This window comes from Vitis vinifera, chromosome 14 (genome assembly GCF_030704535.1).
Source record: "Vitis vinifera cultivar Pinot Noir 40024 chromosome 14, ASM3070453v1".
Classification (NCBI taxonomy): domain Eukaryota; kingdom Viridiplantae; phylum Streptophyta; class Magnoliopsida; order Vitales; family Vitaceae; genus Vitis; species Vitis vinifera.
The window spans coordinates 4,748,102-4,771,213 of record NC_081818.1 but is presented as its reverse complement, the minus strand read 5'-3'; the positions used below and the strand labels follow the sequence as shown (position 1 = coordinate 4,771,213).

General features: G+C 30.8%; 2 protein-coding genes and 1 non-coding gene across 5 annotated transcripts; 2 read left to right on the top strand and 1 right to left on the bottom strand.

The window, feature by feature from the left end:
- The first annotated feature begins 3,513 nt into the window (after positions 1-3,513).
- LOC100250278 (uncharacterized) lies at positions 3,514-7,645 on the top strand. 2 transcript variants are annotated; one of them, XM_010661703.3, is made up of 4 exons: positions 3,534-3,793; positions 4,086-4,226; positions 5,738-5,898; positions 7,001-7,645. In XM_010661703.3, exons 3-4 carry the CDS (start codon positions 5,788-5,790, stop codon positions 7,451-7,453), a joined length of 564 nt encoding a protein of 187 aa, XP_010660005.1. In that variant the 5' UTR covers positions 3,534-3,793; positions 4,086-4,226; positions 5,738-5,787; the 3' UTR covers positions 7,454-7,645. The 2 variants fall into 2 exon arrangements, with proteins under 2 accessions (XP_002266607.2, XP_010660005.1); XM_002266571.5 differs by lacking the exon at positions 4,086-4,226 and having other exon boundaries at positions 3,514-3,793.
- On the bottom strand, positions 3,536-3,607 carry TRNAP-AGG (transfer RNA proline (anticodon AGG)). The gene has a single exon. It is a non-coding gene; the product is annotated as a tRNA-Pro (tRNA).
- Positions 7,646-8,174: 529 nt separating the features above from the next.
- LOC104881437 (uncharacterized) lies at positions 8,175-15,692 on the top strand. 2 transcript variants are annotated; one of them, XM_010661706.3, is made up of 5 exons: positions 8,175-8,299; positions 12,974-13,636; positions 13,733-13,849; positions 13,938-15,074; positions 15,185-15,692. In XM_010661706.3, the coding sequence occupies exons 2-4, from the start codon at positions 13,016-13,018 to the stop codon at positions 15,066-15,068; spliced, it is 1,869 nt and encodes a 622-aa protein (XP_010660008.1). In that variant the 5' UTR covers positions 8,175-8,299; positions 12,974-13,015; the 3' UTR covers positions 15,069-15,074; positions 15,185-15,692. The 2 variants fall into 2 exon arrangements, with proteins under 2 accessions (XP_010660008.1, XP_010660007.1); XM_010661705.3 differs by adding an exon at positions 12,559-12,676 and having other exon boundaries at positions 13,938-15,692.
- Positions 15,693-23,112: the final 7,420 nt, after the last annotated feature.

Sequence of the window (23,112 nt, the reverse complement as noted above, 5' to 3'; positions counted from 1 at the left end):
CATAATTCAGTATAGCTGGAATTGGGTGGGCAGAACCCTAAAATTTTCCCTTTGTGTTTTCATATGATAATCTGTAAGGCTTCTCCAATATAACTACTAGGTAAGGAAACTCTCTTGGTATTTTCCAGCCATCAATTTATCTCATCCTAGTGTTGCTTGAGTGACATTCTGTTATTAGGAGGTTTAATAGGTTAAGTTTACAATTTGTAGCCAATTAAATCTTATGTGTAAGGTTGACGATACTTGACGTAGTTTTTATCAGAATCACTTTGGGTTGGTTATGCATGAACTCCTTGTTCTCCATTCAGCTCCATGTAGGATATGCATGCGTACATATACGGATTGATGGATATATTGTTGAAATCATAATCCTTGTCTTTTTTTGTCTCCATTCACATTTCCCCTCTACTGCTCTCAACCTGAATTGTTTTTCTTTTCTGTTGCTGGCATTGAAACTTTCAGTCATTAAGCTCAAAGTTTTGCATGGTAAGTGCTAACCATTGAAACTTGCATCTAAGCACCTCAAATTTTGATCTGGGTTTCTTAGCTGTGATAATTCATGCTTGTGCGGATCTGCAGAAAGAGATGTGCTATTAATTCAAAGGATTTCTGTCTCCAGTCTGGAGTAGTTGAAATTAGACTGTATTGCTTGCTTCTTGTCTCTTTTAGAACTGTAAACTTGGTCAATGGTTATAACCTAGACATGAAAACTCACCAGCTCACCCATGGTCTTAAACCAGATGACCTGAATGGTGTGCACATGAATTTCTAGGAATCTGTTCAAATCTCAAATGCCATGTCAAATTGAATTTATGTCTCTGCAGCCCTGTTTGGATCCACTTTTGAAAAGCCAAAAGCTATTTTTTAAGCTCAATAGGAGTTAATATGCCTGTTTGATAGATTTTAATCAAAAAGCATATGTGTTGGTGTCATTCCCACCTGGAGTCAGGTCCGTCCAGCTTCATTAGAGTCAGACAGACTTCTTCCCTTGTTCGTGCTTCTTGAATCCAGGAAGGACATGTGGAGGGAAGCCCCCCACAATATGGTTTTAAAAAGAGTTTATATGGAAGTCAGGAAAATGTTGCTTTTTGTACAAGTTTTATTATGACTTATGCAAAAAGTTGTTTTATGTTTAACACTACTTCTACAATACCAAGATTTGTCTTTTAAAAATTATGATTTCGACTTCAAAAGCTAAAAGTAGAAATTATTCTATAGAAGCATATCATGAACTAAAAAAGTTCAAATATCTTTCTTTAGGATTGTGTGATGAAAGTACATCGTCTCCCCTTGCTAGGCTCTGTTGTTAATTTCCTCGGTGCAGCCAGGTGACAACCAGCTTGTGATATTCTTCCAACTGAAATTCCTTGGTTTGATATCTTGTCTGTCTGCTTTTCTTGAAGTCAATAATTTTTGGTATATTGATATTATCATAATCTTTCAGCATGGATTGAAGAGTTGCCAGAATGGTGATTACCATTGTTGGGTGTGCTTGGAAAGATCGAAAATGGAATTGGTTTGAGGATTTGAACTAATGGTAATAATTTGATACCCTATATTCCATTATCATTAGTGTCCATTCTTTAAGATTCTTTTCCCTTTCTTGTTTGAATTAGAAATGTTAGATCATTAAGAATGGAGTGCAATATGTGACCTAATTGGCATCTCACCATTTTTATTTATCTATTGTTTAAATTTAATTTCCATATGTAATGGATTTGCCTTACCTTGGTGTAGTAAAAGTTTAGAAATAAACAAAAAGTGGAAGCTATATAAATTTAAGAAGAGTCATGGAAAATTTTTAGCCTAATATTGAAATAATTCTATTTTACTAAATTTTGATAAAAATATTAAAATATGATGAAATAATTGGTTAAAAGTGATCAAATACTCCTCATGTGAATTTATTTCTATTCATGTTTTTGTTTGAAGAGTAACCTATTTTTGATATAAATGTCCTTAATTATTTCAAGTATCTACAATATATTTTAAAAGAAAAAATTATTTTACAAGTAGACAATAAGGACATTTTTGTCAAAAAAAAAATGATGAAAGGTTAGATTTTTAAAATTAGATTTTTAATGATCCTTTTAATTAAATAACCCAAATATGAATAGATGATGATGCAGCAATATAATATCAATTGGCATAAATAGGTCTTAAGATTTAGGGGCATAAACTAATCTATTAAATTTTAAATCAAAGGTACTTGTTATGTGTTTGTAACTGTTTGTTTTCAAAAACAATATTTGAGAATAGTTTTATATATATATATATATATGTTTTATAAAATAAAAATTTGTTTAGAAATATGTTTTTAATATTTGTAAATGTATTTTAGAAATAATTTTTATGTCCAATCTTTTAGTTTTAATCATTTTAAATGTTTGTATAATTATTTTTTAAATCGGTTAGAGAAAATAAATAAAAACAATTAAAAAATGTTATTTAAAAATATATTATTTTTTATTTTAAAAACAATTAAAAATGTTATTATTAAGAATAGAAAATGGTTTTTTAATTATTTAACGTGTTTTTTTTTGTTTTTGTTTTTTTTTTTTCTGAAGATAGACAATTGTTGTCAAAAATAGTTTTTAAATAAACCCTTTATTATTTGAAAATTATGATGGGAAAACTTCTCTTGCCAAGAAAAATTCTTTTGTACTCACTTAAAATTTGAAAATGAAAAAAGAAAAAAAATGAATTTTTAAATTAAGGTCGAAGGATATAATTCAATATTAAATAAGTTATCCAAATAATTAATACAGTTTGCCTTGGAAATGGATCAAAGCATAATTTTTCATGATCGGTCATATTTCTAAAATTTATTTATTAAAGAAAAATAATAATAAAGTGCCCATTAAAAGAAAAGAATGGATAATTGTGTTTTTGATCTAGTTGAGCCCAAAAATTAAGATTTGGGCTTTAAAAGTTGCATAATTGATGGAAATAATATAAAATATGAAGATATCAATATACCCTTTAAAACTATTTGAGTATTTTCTACCACAATGTTTGACAAACTTTTTTATCTTTTTTTAAAAAAATAATTATTCTGAAAATTTATTATTTTTAGAAAACTAATTTTTTTTAAATATATCATTTTTAAAAAATAATTTTGACATATTTTTAGTTATTTTTTATATAAACAATTTTAAAAATATATATTTTCCAAGATGTTTGATTTTTAAATACTAATAATAATAATTTATTTTTATTCTTTTGAAAAATTATATATATTTTTTCCAAATCAGAAAAAATAAAATTTAAATTAATGTTTTTCTATTTTTTTTTCATAGTCAATAAAGGTGATTTTTGAAAAAATAAAAAATTCATATCCTTCTTTTCAATCTTTACACTTCCTCTAAGTCTTGGGCTTAAATGATGAACTTATATGGAGTAAAACCTAATTTTTCAGCCTAATTAGGTTCAAAACACAATTGTATCGAACTATCTCTAACTAAATTGGGTTAGGTCACCTTTTATGTCACAAAACCTTAAAGCTCTTCTGCGAAAATTTAAAAATACGGAGTAGGGGGCATTCCGAGAATTGAACTCGGGACCTCTCGCACCCTAAGCGAGAATCATACCACTAGACCAAATGCCCAATTTGTTCCTTTCGGTTTCATAATATTTAATATAAATAAACGCTCCTAGTTTATTGGACCAAATCTCTATTTAGTATTTACCGACTTATTCTCGTTTCCCTCTCAAGTCTGAGTTGGGAGAGAGACGGTCGACAAGCTCAGCACCCAATAGCTTCGTTTCCCCTTTCCCCATCATACTCCAGCAGGTTTTCTCGCTTTTCTTTTCTAGTGTTTTTCTATCTCACATTTTCCACTTCTTCTCTCTTCCTTTTCTTTTGTCCTTCCCTCTTTTGTGGGTTTTTTTTTTTTTTTTTTTTTTTGCGTGCACCAATTGTTTGATAAAATGTTTATAAGACATGGATTTGATCAAAACCCACAAAAGAGTTGGTAGCTTGGGATGAAGTTTTCTGCCCACTGGAAGAAGGGTCTTGGCATCAGGTCTTCATTCGTATAGTCCAAATTCCGGCGGAGTAGCAATGACACGATCTCCACTTGCAGGGTATCTGCTCTTTGCTACGAGATAGACAATGAGACAAAGCCAAGAGGGGAGAGCACTTAGACAATTCACTTTGAGTACAGGGAAGTCTGCTGGTTGGATTTTCTCAAAGCGTATTACGGTTTTTCACCGAGGGCTTACAGGTATCTAGATAGCTTGGTTTTTGAATAGATAAGACCTTTCTATGGAGGGGGTCGGGGTGGGCTAAGCTAATAAGAAGCCTTATTCAGACATGCTTATCGGCAGTGGGCAGATAGCAGATATTGAGTCAAAACTCTTCCTTAGTGGCTTTGGCTTAGGCTTAGTCAACCCACCTTCGTTGAGGAGTTAAAGTATTGTTTTGTGGGTTTAAACATGGCATATTTGAATGCAGTTTAGGTCTTTTGTTGTTTAATTGGGTGTTTTATATTTGGGTGGGTGGAATTTGAGCTCCCAATGCCAAATTTACGGTTCAATTGCTTTAGACATGAATGAAATTGGAATTGAATTTTAAATCCTTCTGATGCCAAATCCACAGAAACAATTTTTTTTCATAGAAGCAACTTCCTATGATTCATTATTATACAAGCAGCATGAATTAAATAATGAATTGATATCTAATTATTTATTGTTGTGTTAAGTAGTAGTAATACTGGTGTGTGCATGATATATTGAAATAATTTTTTAAAATTATATTATTGACTTGGGGTATACAAGGCTAAGTTCAGGGTCCAATGCGTGCAATGCGCAGAATTTAGCCTAATGTATTTGTGAAAATTTTCATATGTTCAAACCAAAAATGGAAGGATAGGCTCTCTATTTTTTTGCCTAGGCATTGCCGCCCCCTGTTAAGACTAATGAACTAGATGTAGCTCAAACACCTTGCTTGCATCAGGATATTTTACACAGATTTTTAGCATGGATGATTCCAATAGTTAATATCCAACCTTAGAGATCTGTTTTAAATAGATTATACTTTTTTCAACAGATCTAGCTTAAGAAATCCATGTAATGAAAAGTGAGGGTGATCATATGATTTTTAAACTATCTGATTCTTGGCACATGAGATTGCTCAAAATTTTGAGATATGGTGGTTGTCAACTTCTAGAATTTGATGGTCTAGAATAATTTAATCCTGGTGAATCAAAATGTGTGGTTCTATGTTTACCTCCTTTATGAGCATTCCCCGTTTATCTCTGTTTTACTGTCCGTTTGTAAACTCAATTGTGGAGTGTGTGTGTGTCGATGCGCAAGTTTGTGTCCCTCTTTATTGAGCACTTCCCATTTTAGCTTGTCTGGCCTCTGTTTGCTACAGCTTGTGGACCTCATCAATGGGCATTGCCCATTTTGGTTGGTTTGGTTATTGTGTGTGTGTACCAGTTGAATGGAAATTACTGTTTTAGTTTACTTCAGTTTTTCCTTTGCCAATCTGGACATTAGTTTCCAAGTATGGCTATCCACGTGTATGTCAACAATTATATTGTATTTTTTCTTATTCTCTCAGATTATAACATCTCTTCCAGTGTTCTTGCAATCTTCGACGGTTGTCTTGGCCTGGTTGTAGTAAATTGTAGCCACGATGAGCTGACAATGTGCATTCATTTTAACAAATGGAAACCACAAAATACGGATTTTTTTTTTCTGAAATGTGCTTCTTCACTATATTTATTTGCAGGTTAATAGCAGGTTCCTATTTCTTCCAAAAGGTATTGCATACGTGGAAACATGTTGAAGCACCTATCTGGCAAGTTATGGATCAAAGGGGTCTGGGCAAATGGAAGAGATCAATTTAGGCCTTGCTTATATGTACCCACAAGTGGCTTCCACAATGGAAAGGTACAGCTTTGAGTTGTGTTCTATTTTATAGGGACCCAATGTACTTACTTTATTTTAATCCTTGCAAAAATTGGTGGCTGGTATTAGAAAAAACTTCTACTTGTGAATGTTGCATGCAAAGGAAGAAATTAAGAGGAAAAGATAAAGCATTTATTGAGTTCATTGGTACTCATTATGAGCTTGTTTGGGAGCGATTTAGGGGAGGTTAAAAGCGCTTCCTAATAGTTGGAAGTGCTTTTCATACATAAATTAGATGTTCACAAAGTTAAAAAAAATAATTTTTTTTTAATTTTAAAAATCACTTGAAGTGTCTTCAACTGGCACTTCGTAGGTCATAGATGCGTCTTCTAAAAATCACTTTTTATTTTTTATGTAACACATTGCCAAAAATATTATCTAACTCCTTTCCTTTTTTTTGGCTTATATTGATAGGAGAATCCGCTTAGAAGTGATTCTTAAAGAGTTAAAAACTTTTTCTAAAGTTTGAAAGCGTTTTCCTTGCAAAAATTAGGTGTCTAACAAAGTGTGAAAAATCAATTTAAAATTATAGAGAATTATTTGAAGTGATTTTTGGACTATCACTTGGTAGGTGCTTTTCTAAAACCACTTTTTTTATTGAATTCTTTTTTGATTTATGGCTAAATACTAATTGATTTTCCATAAAAGTGCTACCAATAGAAGTGCTATAGGCTAAAAGTGCTTTTACAAAAATCATTCCCCAATGGCACAATAATCATTCCCAAATGGCCCCTAACTGAGTTTTCATAAAAGCATTTACAAATCTATGATAGAAGTATCATAGAAAAAACCACTACAACCTAAAAGCACTTTCCCCAGAATCACTTCCAAACAGTTGCTAAATTTCGTTGCATACCATTAAATCATGATTTTCTTTATCTGAATGGATTGAGAGATTTGATCTCTTACCATCAAGGCTGTGTTATGCAACCACCAAAAGCTAACAGCCTACATTAAGCGTGTTTGAAAGATAAATATATAGGATCTCTGATGATAGACTTGAACCTATGATGGTGTGCCTACACTCTCAAAACTAATACCTTCTTTGATATTAACTTCTTCCTAACGTGTCCTCCTTTCACAGGCTCATTTGGCACCAAGAAGTTTTTTCGGGGTAGAGGATTTCCTCGATGATGACAATAGCAGGCCATACACTTATCAGAAGGAGAAGAAATCAAAGAATCCGAACAAGCACATATCATTTAAACAGCGGACAGGAGCCTACATGGAACCCTTTACACTTGATGTGTTGATCTCAAAGCGCTTTGTTTCAGCCTCACTGACCCACAGGGTAACTAGTAAGCAGGTTGCAGTTGCTGGTACAAACTCCAAAGATATAAAAGCTGTGCTCAAGTCTCGATCTGATATACCTGCATGCTTGGCAATTGGACGCATTTTATCCGAGAGAGCAAGAGAAGCTGATGTTTACACAGCTTCCTACACTCCAAGGGATAGGGACAAGTTTGAAGGGAAAATCAGAGCAGTTGTTCAGTCTCTCATTGACAATGGGATTGATGTCAAGGTTTATCTTGACTGAATAAGCTCCAAATTTCTCTATGATTCTTTCAGATCCTTGGGAATGGGGGGTATAGTTCAGTTATTATTATATATGATTTAGAAACAAGTACTGGGCTGTTTGAGGTTTTGCAAGCTTGAAATGACTGGAGCTCTGAAATTCAAGATTGGCCTGGTTGAAAAAAATGAAGATGTGGGTTTTGTTTAAGCTCAACTGGCATCTCCTTTTCATAACACCATATTAGCTTATTCAGTCTGGATGATAAGAATTTTGCTTGGGAATTCTATGATCTGTAATCATGTTTGCTGCACATACAATGCTATCAGATAATTTTTTCTTAAACTAGATGGAAAAAATTTGGAAAATATATTTTTTGGAAATTTTTTCCTTTGTCTTCTATAAAAATTAAATACTTTAAAAATAAATAAAATTTTTATTTTATAATTTCTTATATTTTTTAAAAAATTATTATTTTTAGTATTTTTTTCTTTTATTTAATTTGAGAATCAAATATAAGGAAATAAACATAGTCTTAATATAAGTTTTAAATTTTTATTTGATAATGAAATAATTGTGTCACAAATTTTTGTAGTAAAAATTATTGTTATTATGTTGTTAAATTTTGAGAAAATACAACTTTTTTCTTTGCCCAAAATACCCCCAAATTAAACTTTTTTTTTTTTTCTGAAAATGTTTTGTTCAACTTTTTCCAATAAAGGCCATGGCATAGGATGTAATATTGTCTAAAATAGAGGTCAATTATACACTCTGCTCAGAGGAAAAGAGTACATACCGCCTCCTCTCCTTAGTGACTTGACAACTCTGTTCTGCAATTCCTACCGTTTCTTCATCGGGTGCCGTTCGAAGGTATTTCTCTAACCCTAACCCTAATATCTTTCCTCTTATGGTACATATGTGTTTGTCGGTTTCTATCAATGCGCCTGTACACCGTCTATTTGGTTGCTGAGAAAATTTGGGAAATTCAAAAGGAAAAAAAGTTTTGAAGCTCAAAGTTTTCGTTGAAATTCCATCTGACGAATTGTTATGCAGCTATTTGGTTTCGTTGAGTTGAATTTATTGTTCCTCGGATACTAAAACAACAAAACATTTACCCGTTTTGTCGGTTTTCACGTCAAGCAGCTGCAGGGCTAGGGTTTCGTAGTATTTCGAATTGAAATGTGACAAAAAGGATTTGTTTTTGCTGCTGGATGCCATCCTTTTCAGGCTGCGTTTGGTAGGATGGAATTGGAGGTCACAATGCCAACTTCATTGGTATAAATGGAATTAGAATTGGATTTTTAATGCTTTATGGATCCAAAATTCATAAAGAATGTAGTGTTTGGAAACTTCTATAAATTGATGATCTAAAATCATCTAGTCCAGAGGATTATTAGACTGCAATTTAGACCATTAGGTTGTGCTTCTGCACCAGTTTAAATTTTCCACATGTCTAGTCCGACTGTTTGAATATACTCCTTTGTCCCCAGTGACTGCTTTGTTTCCAAGATTCGCACATCTAAATCTGATACACTTGCTACCCATCTTTTGTTAGTTTTAGCTCCATCATTGACATTGTCTGCTCAGAAAATTCCGTTGAAGCTTGGGTCAAGTGGTAGAGGGTTGGGGTGGATTTATGGGAAGTTCCAGGTTTTAGTCCCAATCGAGACCAAACAAAATGAAAAAAAAGAAAAAGAAAAAGAAAAGAAAACTATCAAAAAGTTGTATGCTTATAAAATGGAACTTGGCAACATCTAATGTTGCTCAGCATATGAACAAAGGTCAAGACCTTCTTTTTTTGATAGAAGAAAATAAGGTTTTTACATTTATTGCTCATTGTGCAAGGAATAATTATTTTTCTGTCAATGCAATTGGAACATACAGCTTGCTTTATGCATCCAGCCCTAAACGGCTTAACGTTTAGTAACATATTATCTTTCCTTCTCTGTTATCATCGTTTCTTAATCACAGCCAAAGCTTAATTTTTTTTCATGGTGGCAGATGCAAAACTATATCTTGTTTCTAGTAGTGAATAAATGTTCTACCACTCCACCAAAGTTTGAATTCATGCGGTTGGTAAGCAAACAGACAATTTGTATCATAAAGACAGCCCATAGGCCAGTTGCCTTATTGTGGATAAACCTTCCTTCTCTTACCATCTTTGTTTAAGCACCCTCATAATATCTTCCTCCTACCAACACCAACCACCCTTGTTCCCAACCATACTTTTAATTTTCATTTAATGAAAATTGACTATTATCCAAGCGTATTTTGGATGAACTTTCTCTTTCTTGTTTTACATAAAACTTTTGTTGCGATGATGGTTGTTCCTCAAGCTTGATGCTTTGAGTTAACCATATTCCATGAGGATTGGAAAGAATAGGAAGGAAAAGGCAACAAAGAAACTTCTGTTAAGAACAAAGGTAATTTTGGAAGTCCTTGTGAGTTGCAACAAACCTTGTGTGGATTAGGATTATATCATATATTAAGAATAAAATTTAGCTTTGACCCTGAAGTTTCTGTTAGCATTTGAACACAAAGTGGAATATTAAGAAATCTGTGGAGACAAGTTATTGTTCCTAAATATAAGTTCAAGGTTCAAAGTATCGACCGAGCATATACACCTCAGCAGTGTTCAAGACGATTCCGATACCTAAGTTACGATTTACAATATTGAACACCGACTTAGTGCTAACTTGCCTTGAATTATCTAACTTGACCAATTTTTTTAGGAAATAAAACTCATTTGACTCAAACTGAGTTTTAGGTTGGACCTCAAATTCCAATACCCTAAGTTACATCACAAATCCCTCTTCTTCTTCTTCATCCACAAAATTGCCCTTCTTTGTCGCATGCAACTGCTTTCGTGGCAATTAAAAGTTGAGAAGCGATGATCTGAGACCGATGTTCTCTCTTCCTCTAATCATCGTCTTCAAATCTGTTTGCTATTGGCAAAAACATCTCAATGGTGCCTTTGTTTTTCTTGAATAGGCATCTTGAGTTGTACTTCACGGACCTTGAAAGCTTGAGATCAAAGATTCACCCTTAGCTAGAGAAAAAGATTCAGATTTAGGAAAAGAATGGGTATTGGGTATTTTTTTACATGCCAATAATATATATGGTATTATATTGTATTATTATTTGTCACTATGCATTATTGATTAGATGTATGGGTTGAAGATGGGATTTCAAAAATGTTTTTGGAAGGCAAACGGGGATATTTATATGGCCATGGGCATAAAGGTAAGAACATGAATATTTATATGGTTACAAATATAAACGGTTTATAAATTAATCAATTTATAATTGAGTTTAAAGTTTATCATACTTACAAATTAAGACAAATGATTAAAAATAATCAAGTTCATATAAAAGAATATCATTTAATATATTTTAATAATTAATTAACAAAAATATAATTGCTTTATCATATTGATTAATTATATTTTTTTTAAAAATTTGTTAAGCTATTAAATTAACATATTTTGCATATTGTCCGATATCGATCCAAATTACCAAGACCGATGTGCCTCGGTACCTTCTGAGTCAATGATCAATACTGCGACTTTGAACCATGTATAAGCTGCTTGAAAGTTATATTCATGAGGATTTGTGGTGTTCCATTTTGGCAAAATCCTTGTAAATAGAGCTATTGACTATTTGACAAAGCATATAGATTACTTTCTTCATTCTTGTTGTTGGACTATGGGTTTATACTCCCATTGGTTAGCTGCATTCCTCTATGAACTTACAGAGAAAATCAGTTGATATTTGTTTGAGCATATTCATCATTAGTCATGATAGACTTAGCAGTGTAGCTGTAATCATGGGTCATGAAAATTGACAATTATGCAAGTCTACTTTTGATGAACTTTCTCATTCTTGTTTTACATAAAACTTTTGTTGTGATGATGGTTGTTCCACAAGCTTGATTCTTTGAGTTAACCATATTCCATGAGGATTGGAAAGAATAGGAAGGAAAAGGTAACAAAGAAACTTCTGTTAAGAACAAAGGTAATTTTGGAAGTCCTTGTGAGTCATGAAAAACCTTGTGTGGACTAGGATTATATCATATATTAAGAATAAAAGTTAGCTTTCACCTTGAAGTTTCTGTTAGCATTTGAACTCAAAGTGGGATATCAAGAAATCCATGGAGACTAGTTATCATTCCTGAATATAAGTTCATGGTTCAAAGTATTGGCCAAGTTTGATACAACTCAACTGAGTCGTATTCACCTTCAGTAGGGTCTGAGACAATTCCGATACCCGAGTTACGAGTTACCACATTGAACACTGACTTAGTACTAACTTGCCTTGAATCGTCTAACTTGGCCAATTTTTTTTGGAAAAAAAAAATCTCATTTGACTCATATCGAGTTTCAGGTTGAACCCCAAATTCCAATACCCTAAGTTACTTCACAAATCCCTCTTCTTCTTCTTCATCCACAAAATCACCTTTCTTTGTTGCCTGCTAATGCTTTTGTGGCAATTGAAAGTTGAGAAGCAATGATTCGACACCAATGTTCTCTCTTCCTCTAATCATCGTCTTTAAATCCTTTTTGCTATTGGCAAAAACATCTCAGTGGTGCCTTTGTTTTTGTTGCATAGACATCTTCGGTTGTACTTCACGGACCTTGAAAACTTGAGATCAAAGGTTCACCCCTAGCTGGAGAAGAAGATTCAGATTTAGGAAAAGAATGGGTATTGGGTATTTTTTTACATGCCAATAATATATATGGTATTGTATTATGTTATTATTTGGCACTATGCATTATTGATTAGATGTATGGGTTGAAGATGGGATTTCAAAAATATTTTTGGAAGGCAAACAGGGATATTTGTATGGCTATGGGCATAAAGGTGAGAACATGAATATTTATATGGTTATAAATATAAACGGTTAATAAATTAATTGATCTATAATTGAGTTTATAAGTTTATTATACTTACAAATGAAGAAAAATAATTAAAAAATGATCAAGTTCATATAAAAGAATATCATTTAATATATTTTAATAATTAATTAACAAAAATATAATTGCTTTATCATATTGATTAATTATATATAATTTTTTAAAATTTTGAGCTATTAAATTAACATATTTTGCTTATTGTCTAAAACCAATCAGAATTACCAAGACTGATGTGCCTCTGTACCTTCCGAGTCAATGAACAATATTGCGACTTTGAACCCTATACAAGTTGCTTGAAAGTTATGTTCACGAGGGTTTGTGGTGTTCCATTTTGGTAAAATCCTTGTAAATAGAGATATCAACTATTGACAGAGCATATGAATTACTTTCTTCATTCCTGTCGTTGGAATGTGGGTTTATACTTCCATTGGTTAACCACATTCCTCTATGGACTTACAGAGAAAATCAGCTTATATTTGTTTGAGCATATTTATCATGGGTCATGATAAACTCAGCAGTATAGCTGTAATCTTACATATATTGTTGTTCAATTATATGTTTCCACAGTTTACAAATCCTGACTACATAAAGAGAAATTGTTTCATTGCTAAAATGTGGCTATGGTTTGCAGGAGTACATTTTCCTTTAGCTAGTTTGGCTCATTGGATGAACCATGGCAGACAAGAAAAACAAGAAGAAAGCTGAGGATGCTGCTGGAGCTTCTGAAAGGCCATCATCATCTGAAAAGAAAACTCCAAAATCCTTGAAACCTGAACGTAAGATTGAGAAGAGATCTCCATCTAGGAACATTTTCAAGGCCAAAGTAGCCACAGGTGCTCTACAGATTCAGGGAGTAAAGGGCAAGCAGAATAGAAGCAGTGAATCAAACGGCAAAGAAGGAACTAGCAAAGCTGAAAGACACGAGACTAAGAAGCCAAAAAGCAAGGAAAGGAATAAAGAAAAGAATTATGAAAACCACATGAGAAAGGACCAACCAAAAAAAAACAAAGACGAGTGTCATGAGTTGGAAAAGAACCTCGAGAACCAAAAGAACAAAGAAAAACTCGGTGGTTTAATCTTTATGTGCAGTGCGAAGACGAAACCTGATTGTTTTCGTTATCATGTAATGGGTGTATCAACAAGCAAGAAAGATCTTGTGTTGGGTGTCAAACCTGGGCTTAAGCTTTTTCTTTATGATTTTGATCTCAAGCTTATGCATGGAATCTACAAGGCATCCTCGTCTGGCGGCATGAAACTTGAGCCTGAAGCTTTTGATGGGGCCTTCCCTGTTCAGGTCACATTTCATTATAGCTTATCTCTGTTTAACAAAAATACTCTTTCTTTATTGCCAGTGTAAACAATTTATGTTCTGATATCTCTCAGTTTTCAGGTGCGCTTTACTGTTCACATGGACTGTTATCCATTACCTGAGAGCATCTTCAAAAAGGCAATCAAGGATAATTATGACAAAACTAACAAGTTCAAGACAGAACTTACTATGGAACAAGTGCGGAACCCTAGTTTCCTCTGTAAGTTTTGGCAGTCATTATTCCATCATAGTTTTGTATTGATAGAATCATGATTTTCCCATGCAGGTTAAGAAACTCATGAAACTTTTCCGACCCACTGAAATCCATTCAAAAGCACTGCCTATCCATTCTCCACCCAGAGCAAGAGCAAGAGAGCGTGATAGGGAAGTTTACAGAGGAGAAAGAGAATCCCATTCACACAGTAAACCATTGCTTAGGGATCCCAACACCATTGGTTATGCTAGGAGCTACTCCAGGCTGTCTCATGAAAGACACCATCCTATTGCATACAGAGAGGCAGCATCTACTCGATCAGAGGAATTTCCTCGTGATGCATTTATGAGTGAAAAGGAGTATCGAACTTATGGTCTTCAGGGAGCAAGCACTAGAGGTGATGCTAGGAGCTACCCTGTGCTGTCTCATGAAAGGTACCAGCCGAGGGTAGAGGAATTTCCTCCTGATTCATTTATGAGTGAAAAGGAGTATCGAACTTATGGCCTTCAGAGAGCAAGTAGGAATATGACTCCTCCAGCTCATGAACGAGAGCACCTTCTGAGGCAAGAGGCCCCTATATACGTGGATGTTGCTCATGGACAAGAACATGTAGGCCGAGATCCTCCTTTTGTTAATGAACTGGAGTATCGGACTCAGGGTCTTCAGGCTAGACGGGAATTGCCATTGTCAGTCCTTCCTGCAACTGCAAATCCTGCTGCTGCTGTAGTTGAAAGAGGGCACCTTTTAAAGAACGCTGCTTCTGTGCATGGAGAACCTCTTCCTCGTCACACTACTTTTATAAATGAAGGAGAGTATCTTACTTCACATCTTGGTGCAAGACGCGAATTGCCATCTTCAATCCCTGCTGCAACTGTAACTATTGCTTCTGCTTACCCAAGAGATCCATATTATAGCACTTATTCTAGTGTACCTGTGGATACATATCCACCACCACCAAGAAGAGAGGAAGTCAGGGCGGGATCTTATTTTCTTAGTGGCAGGGCAGAGCCCTACTTGGGTGAGACCGATCAGATGCGAATGAGAGAGGCTGATACCCTGGAGAGGATATACTCAACCTATGCTTCTGATGCTCCATTAAAATATGATCAGATACACCACTACCAGAAGGCCAGGCCTGAACCCGGGAATGTCCCGGTTTCTTCTCTCTATTCATTTGCAGGTCCATCATCATTCCGTCGTTGACCTGAGGTTGCATCCTTCATCCCCTTGTTGAATATTTTGGCCCTTCGTGTAACTGAAATTTAGACAGTATTTAAAGGTTTTGAGCATTATTTTACACACTCGTTGTCTGGGCACAGAATTAATTGGCAAACATCAGAGTCAGAGAGGATGTTTTGGTGCAGCCTAGGCTGAATGGAGTGGGTAATCCTGGCTTAAACTTGTTCCTGTGGTTTCCCCGGCCCATATACCCAGACCCAACATGTTATCTGCCATCATTAAAAGGATGAAGTGCGTATTTTGGTTGCCGGTAGTTCTCTTTGAGTTTGGAAGCTAAATGCCAAATTGCAAATCATGGAGCCCCTCATGAGTTTCACAGATAGTAAAGCCCACCCCAAGATGAGTGCTCTCCAAGTCTGTACTCTCTCATCACATCCATGGCTTTGAACTTCCATTTGTGCCTGTTTTTTTTTTCATCACACAGAAGCTATGTTTGATGGGATCAAGGAGGGGCTAAAACATTGTAGCAATGTTTGAATTAGCTTCTTGAAAGCCCAGAATTGTTTATGACCCTAAAAGTGCTTTTTATTTGCATTTGGGTAATCTGAATAATGTTGGTTATGGTTTTAAAATTAGCGTCATATAGCAGTAATAATAATGCTGCCCCTTATAAAAATCCTTATTTTGCCCAAAAAATAAAATAAAATAAAAATATGTCCCATGTTTAATAAAATTTAATAATGCTAAGACTATTCCTAGAAAGCATGATTTAGAGTTCTCACTTATCAATCAGGCCTTGCTCTTTTGCTACATGGATCAAAGGAGAGAGTGGTCCAACTTTCCAACCATTAGTGTGAGGAAATGCAGCCCAACCCAACTGCAAAGGCACTCTCTTCTGTCTTCTCCAACACGAATTTTTCAATACCCAAATACAGGAGATGCTAATGTCTCTCTCTGGACCTTACAGTATTCATACTAAGCTTAGTTTCTCTCTCACCATGTATCTGCATCTTGTTTCTTCCATTTGAAATGGTTCTACATGTTCATATACGCTGACAAAATGTTTGGGCCAGCATGTAAAATGAGTTATTTTATGAAATTCTAATTTTTTTTTCAATGTTTTTTAAAATGAAAGATATTCAAATATAATCTGTCTGCCATTTTGATCTTGAAAAATGAAAATATTTACAACATAAGTAATGTTGAACACATACTACATGGTGTCATGACTTCTCCTTATCTCCGGGCCTTTGATGTAAAATATGATACTATAATAAGAATTAAGAAGATATCATTTTAAGAAAAACACATGGGTAGAAATTTCATAAAAATATAAAAATTTTGACACAGGTTGACAATCATTATGATCCCTACGTTCACAGAGTACATTAACACTCGATAATCCATTAATTATAGGAACAAAGAGCATAATGATGAAGGTTAAAAAAAAATAAAAAAATCTCCCCTTTAGAAACAAAACTTTCAAATATAAAAGGGTTAAATATATATAATAATGGTAAATTCGTCATTCATCATATAAAAAAAATTTCTCTCGTGAGCCCAATGAAGAGGTCTATCCCGACATCTCAAGTGAAGTATAATAAAACTAATTCAGATTTTGCAATCCAATTGGACAAGTATCTATTGAAGTTTTGACCGGACCTATTGAAAAGATATAGTAAAATTAAATTTTTAGATGAGAACACAAATATAAGACGTTAAGTTATAAATAAATGATGCCATTAGACTTTGGATAAAATAATAATAAGATTAAAATATAATACACGACATGATTTGATACCCCTTTTTATGTATAATTATATCAGTGGATATATTACGTGGACGCAACTTTTAATAACATCCAATAAAATCGAGTCATCCTAGCTGTACCCATTAGTCTATGGATTGCCACTTCAGAAAGATATATACATATTATTGGTAGGTAGGATGGCTATCCTAGTTAACAAAGACCATAGGTGAAGTCTCTTTTGCTTCATATGTATATATTCAATAATTAAGATTTGACTTTTATTTGTTACACGAAATGGATAGACTTCAGGCCTTCATAGGTTGAGCAGTCATAGTTTCTTGTTTTAAGGGCTAAGGGTTTTTGTACTAATTCAAATTCAACACTTAAATATCATGAAAGCTTTCAAATTGAACAAGGAACCATCGACTTTTTAACTTAAAATAAAAAAAATACTCTTCTCCCTTGCTCACACAGTCATATTTAAACTCATGAACTTGATTTTGATATTAATTCTTATATCGATGTTTTATTATCTCTTCGAAAAACTAATTAATGTCTATAAAGATGGATTAAACTTTTAATGATGTTTTGTCACCATCTTTTTAATGACTCGTCTTCAAACTTAAAAATAATATTATCACACCACATCTGATAAGTGATTATTGAATTTAGAAAAAACATTTATTTGTATTTATTCGATTTTCTTTTTTTTTTTTGTAATTTTTTCATCTAAATTTACTTATCAAGAATTAGGGTTTTTTTTTCTTATTAAAATTTTCTTTTCCTTGTGTTTGGCTTCTAAAAAATTTAAGGCAAAAATGCAAGAGAAAGACAAGAAAAAAAAAAAAGGAAAATAATAAATTATATTTATATGCTTCAATAATTTCATTTGACTTATATTTCATTTTCTATATAAAAATTAAATAATTTAATATATATGTTTCTTTATTCATTTTAATTATTTGATCATAGTTAAACACGTTCATGTTTAAAATTACTCCTCCAGTTGGCACTGACTTTGTCTTCTCTTGTTTTTCTAATTTATCTATTTTATTAAATCAATAAATTAGAAAAAATAAACTTATGGGCTTAGTTTTCTGACTACCGTTAATGGCTTCCCTTTTAACGGTATAAAACTGGAAAAAAAATTATTCTTAACTAAAAACTGGAAGCCAAAGGAGAATTAATTAATATTAAATAAAAATAAAAAGGTGGTGTAAGTTAGAGTGTAAAATAGCAATTAATACATGTAATTGGGTTAAAAGAATCAACCAAACATGACTTAATTGGTAAACATGTAACACATCTTTAAGATGTTGTGTAACTCATTTGATAATTTAAGTCGGGTTGGGTCTAATTTGAGTTAATACAATTAATCTTTCAACCTAACATATTTATGGTTCAATTGATTAATTTATTCAAAATTAAATTTTAAATGAATTAAATATAAGTTCGATAGGTTATGATTATAATTAAGATAATTGTTACAATTATTTTTTTTCAAAGTCATGTTATGTAGATTGACCAAAAAATAATTTATTTATTAAATGATATATATAAGTCAATGTATGAATATGACTCGAACATAATTATACTCTATTCAAATTCATGAAAAACGTGTTAAGTTCGAGTTATACTAGTAAATCATGTCAAACTTTGTCATATCAGTCATATGTAACATTGTTAAAAGATAAAAATATGATAAAATTATTGATTCACTTACCAAAATAATTGAAGATTAACATCATTACAAAAAATCAAAAGAGAACAAACTCCATCGATGATCATAATCATCTATAAAGAAATTTGTATAAAATCTTAGGTGGTGATTATATATATATATTATTCAATAAAAAAAGTTTATGGTATGATACATATGATAAAACTAAAATTATGAGATTTTTTGGAGAGGGTTTATAAAGGTAGTGAAAGGATTAAGCATGTAGTATTCACTTGCATTTCTCCTCTTTTGTATCAATTTTTTTATATAATGGATTTTCTTTTCCTTTATCCGTGATTTTTCATATTTAGAATTTTTCACATAAATCTGTGTATTTTTGTTTTGTTTTGTAATATATTGTTTATTCTCATTCTTTCGTAACAATATATGTATTTAAGTTTTTTAATTATAATATTAATTTTATATTCAGAATTTCATGTGGATATCATTATTGATGAACAATCAATCGTCCATTATCCCTTAACCATGAAATGGTGGAAGTCTTCGATGCAGTTGTCTCGTATTTTCTCAATTCCATGGACTATTCATGGGAGAGAAAAAAAACACACAAAAAGGACAAAAGAAAACAAGAAAATACTAATTAAGCAATGAATTTTCTGCAAGCCCGCGTCTACAGAATTTCTTAATTTTCTATAGACACGTTCGCGTACAAGTACGAGGTTTGACTTTGACCCATGCATTTCCCATGCAGTTTGCTTTCAGTTTCTCATTCATTTTCTATGCCAATGAACTGATTCTTCTTTACGTTATCCGGTCTCCAATTTGCATCAATGCGGCGAAGATAAGAAATCATGTATGGATTAGTTATGGTGATCTTGAATTGGCACAAAAATTCTTAATTGAGTTTTTTTATCCATCATTATCATTTGATCTTGATATATTCTTATGCATTTATAAAATCAAATTATTTGTATCTTTGGTCTTTTAAATCCATTTTTTCAAATATTTAATTTCTTAAAAGAAAAATAACACTAATATAGTATATTAAAATATCACCATTAAATCAATGAAAAAAAGTTGAAAATATTGAAGAAATGAGAATTTTCCTCGACTTATCGTATTGGACATGCCAACACACGTACATTTTGCTATATATAGAATCTTGTGTGGAAGAATATTAAGACCAACCATATTAATATTGGATTAATACGAAAAACGTTAATAATAAGAACTTCTGGAACAATAAGAATTTCCTTTTATTTATCGTATTGGAACCGTCAACACATGAAATTTCATCGAAATATCATATAATTTGCTATATGTAGAACCTTGTGTGGAAAACTATTGAGGCTAGTCATGGTCATGTTGGATTATATTAATAGACTCATTTACAAGTCATTGCCATGTGATAGGAGACAAACGTGAATTACACGTGATATGTAATTTCTCACAAATTTAACATATTTGTGTTCAAAGGAAGTAACGTGAGGGTCTTATTCATCGCTTTGACACCATTATTTCTTTATCTCCTAAAGCATCCTTGAAACTAAAAGCACCCACAGAAGTTGAACTTTTTCATGGCGGAAAGTTACAACTCCCATTCTCCTTCAACTTTTAGAAACAAGGGGTAACAAAGGAAGAGACTTTATTCGATTCCTTACGTGTCAATTTAAAATTTAATAATGCCATATTTTGTCTTCATCTTTCGATAAATCCATAGATCCCTTGTTTAGGAAGACAACCAAAGAAGGAATATATTCTTTGTTTTTTTTATTATTATTACTCAAGATATTTTATAAAAATAAATAAAGTGTTTTTAGAAAAAATTATTCAAAAATATTTTTTATTAAATGTATTTTTTTAAATTAAAAAATTATTTTATAAATTAAGAAATTGTATTTTTAATTTTAATATAAAAAATTAAAATATAAATAAAAAATAATTTATTAATTTAAAAAATTTTAATTTCTTTTATGTTTTTTTTTTATTTAGTATTTTCATACAAGGAAACAAAACCTTTATCTTTACGTGTAGGAAGGTGTTGGATTTTTTTTTTTTTCTTATTTGAGCTAGTCATGAAGATTCGCATGAAAAATATTAATGGAGTCATACTAGTCAATGCCGCGCAATCGAAGAGAAAAGTCAATTACGACTCACATCAAATGCAATTTCTCGAGAGAATTACCTGATGGGGTAGATTAAATAAGAAAATAACTGGAAATGGTGGTCTCTTTTGATAACTCTTAAGAAGGACAATAATAGGTTTAAATACCAAAAATGTCCTTCAACTAAATACTTTTAAAATTCAAAGTATTTAAAACACTTTACTTTTTATTAGGGTGAGTAGGTTTCACATTTATTATAATTATTGACATTCGAATTTTAAATCAAAATTTTGGGTTTAATCCTTACAATAATAATAGTATAATTTGTTATTTAAATTTATTTTTCAAAATAAAAATATTTTTAAAATAACATTTAATGTATTTTTTTGCATTTTTATTAAGGAAAAAGCGAGTTTCATAATTATATAATAAAAATGATGATTTTTTTTCATATATATTTTTCTAATTTTAAATTGATAAATTATGTTTTTGTATTAAATTGGACGAAGATAGATTATTTAATTTTTTTATTTGAATTATCTAAAAAGAATAAAAAAAATGATGGAGAATGTTTACTCATTTTTTATTTTTTATAATAAAATAATTTTAAAAAATTTATATGATTTTTTTTTATTTTTTTTTCCTTTGCATAGTATTTTTTTTTCCTTAATTTTCATATATAATTTTTTCGTCTTTTTTTTTTCCTCAATACATCGAGTGGATGATGTTAATATATATGATATGTTAAATATTAATGAGGTATAAAAAGTTATCTCTAAGATCATTAGTTTTATTATAAAATATAGGTATGATAAAAATATATTATAATTACAATATAAATACTTATATTACAATACATTACAATAAAACATAATTAGGAAAATTTTAAACTTTTTTTTATAAAAGTGATAGTTTTGTATGATGATACCATATTTCATAACATATTTATATTATGAATCACTTCTAAAATAAAATGAAATACTAATTTGAATTCATGAGACTTGTGGTTTTTATTTTTATTTTTTTATATACAAAAATTATTAAATAATTTCAATGTGTTGGGGGAATCATGTTAATATAGTGATAATGATATTTGAATAGCAATAGGTTATGAATAAGCATTTTTAAAATTATTACTTTTATAATAAAATATAAATACGACATAAATATATTATACTTATGATACAAATACACTAAAATTACAATATATTATAATATAATATAATTTATTTTTGTTTAATTTTTTTATGTGCTATATTACTCAATGAATAGTTGTGTGTTATTTCATTAAATAATTGTGTGTTATTAAATTGAATATTTATATATTAGGTTAATAAAGTTTTTAATTGTATGTTATATATATAAGATGACATAATAACTTTTAAGATGTGGTTTTTATTTTTGAGATATTGAAAATTATGTTTTTTATTACTAGATTCTCAAAAAAATCTTAATTTTTTAAAATTTAATTATGAGTGTTAAGAGTGTATTTCAAATAATTTAATTTCTTATTTATATATATATTTTCAACCCCACGTTGCTAAAGGAGTAAAGAAAATGATAAATTTATTAAATATACCATATTGATGTGATAATATAAAATAATTTATAATTAATACCAAATAATAAACTAAATTAATAATGCACAGTTTATTATATTATTTTTATGAAAATTATAACATTTAATTAGACTTATTGTTATTCATTTTTTGATAATAAGGTTAAAAATGATATCCGTTAAAATTACTATTTTACCATTTTATTTCCATTCAGTTGGCATATTTTTTGTTGCTAATTTTATTTATTGAATAAATATTAGCATTTTTAAGTGTTTTTTTTTAACTTATTTCTGAAAGGAAATTATTTTCAAGTGAGTTGTTTTTAAACGAGAGCGTTTGTTTTTTTTCAATTTTTTGCTGAAAGTAATTTACTTTCAGATTTTAAATTATTTGTTTTTCTACTTTTTTATGACTTGTTATCAACTTTTTATTGAATAGAAAAAATCAAAATATTTGGTTTTTACTAATAAAAAAAGTAATATGTTAATTTTTTTAATTAATGTTTTATAGAAATAAAATATATATATAAAAAAACAACCTAATACTTAATAGTATTAAGTGTTAAAGTTCTATTTAGAATTAAGTAAAAAAAAAAAAAAACCACCACCTTTTTGTTTCACTTATTACTTATTCTTAAAACTCAAAGTATTTGACTTTTTTTAATGCAAAAAATAAAATATTTGTTTTTTTAACTTTATACTAAAACCAATTTTCTTTCAAATTTCAAATTGCTTATTTTTTTTTTTCACTTTTTGTTAACTTATTACTTATTTTTTAATTTTTTTAACTCAATAAAAAAAACCAAATATGGTAAAAGTAACATATTGGTTTTTATTTTTTTTATTTTTAATATTTAATAAAAATAAAATATTAAAAAAATAAACAACTCATTACTATCAAACACTATTTAGTTTTAAGTTATATTTGAAATGAAGTTAAAAAAACAAATACTAACTTAATCTTATTATTTAGT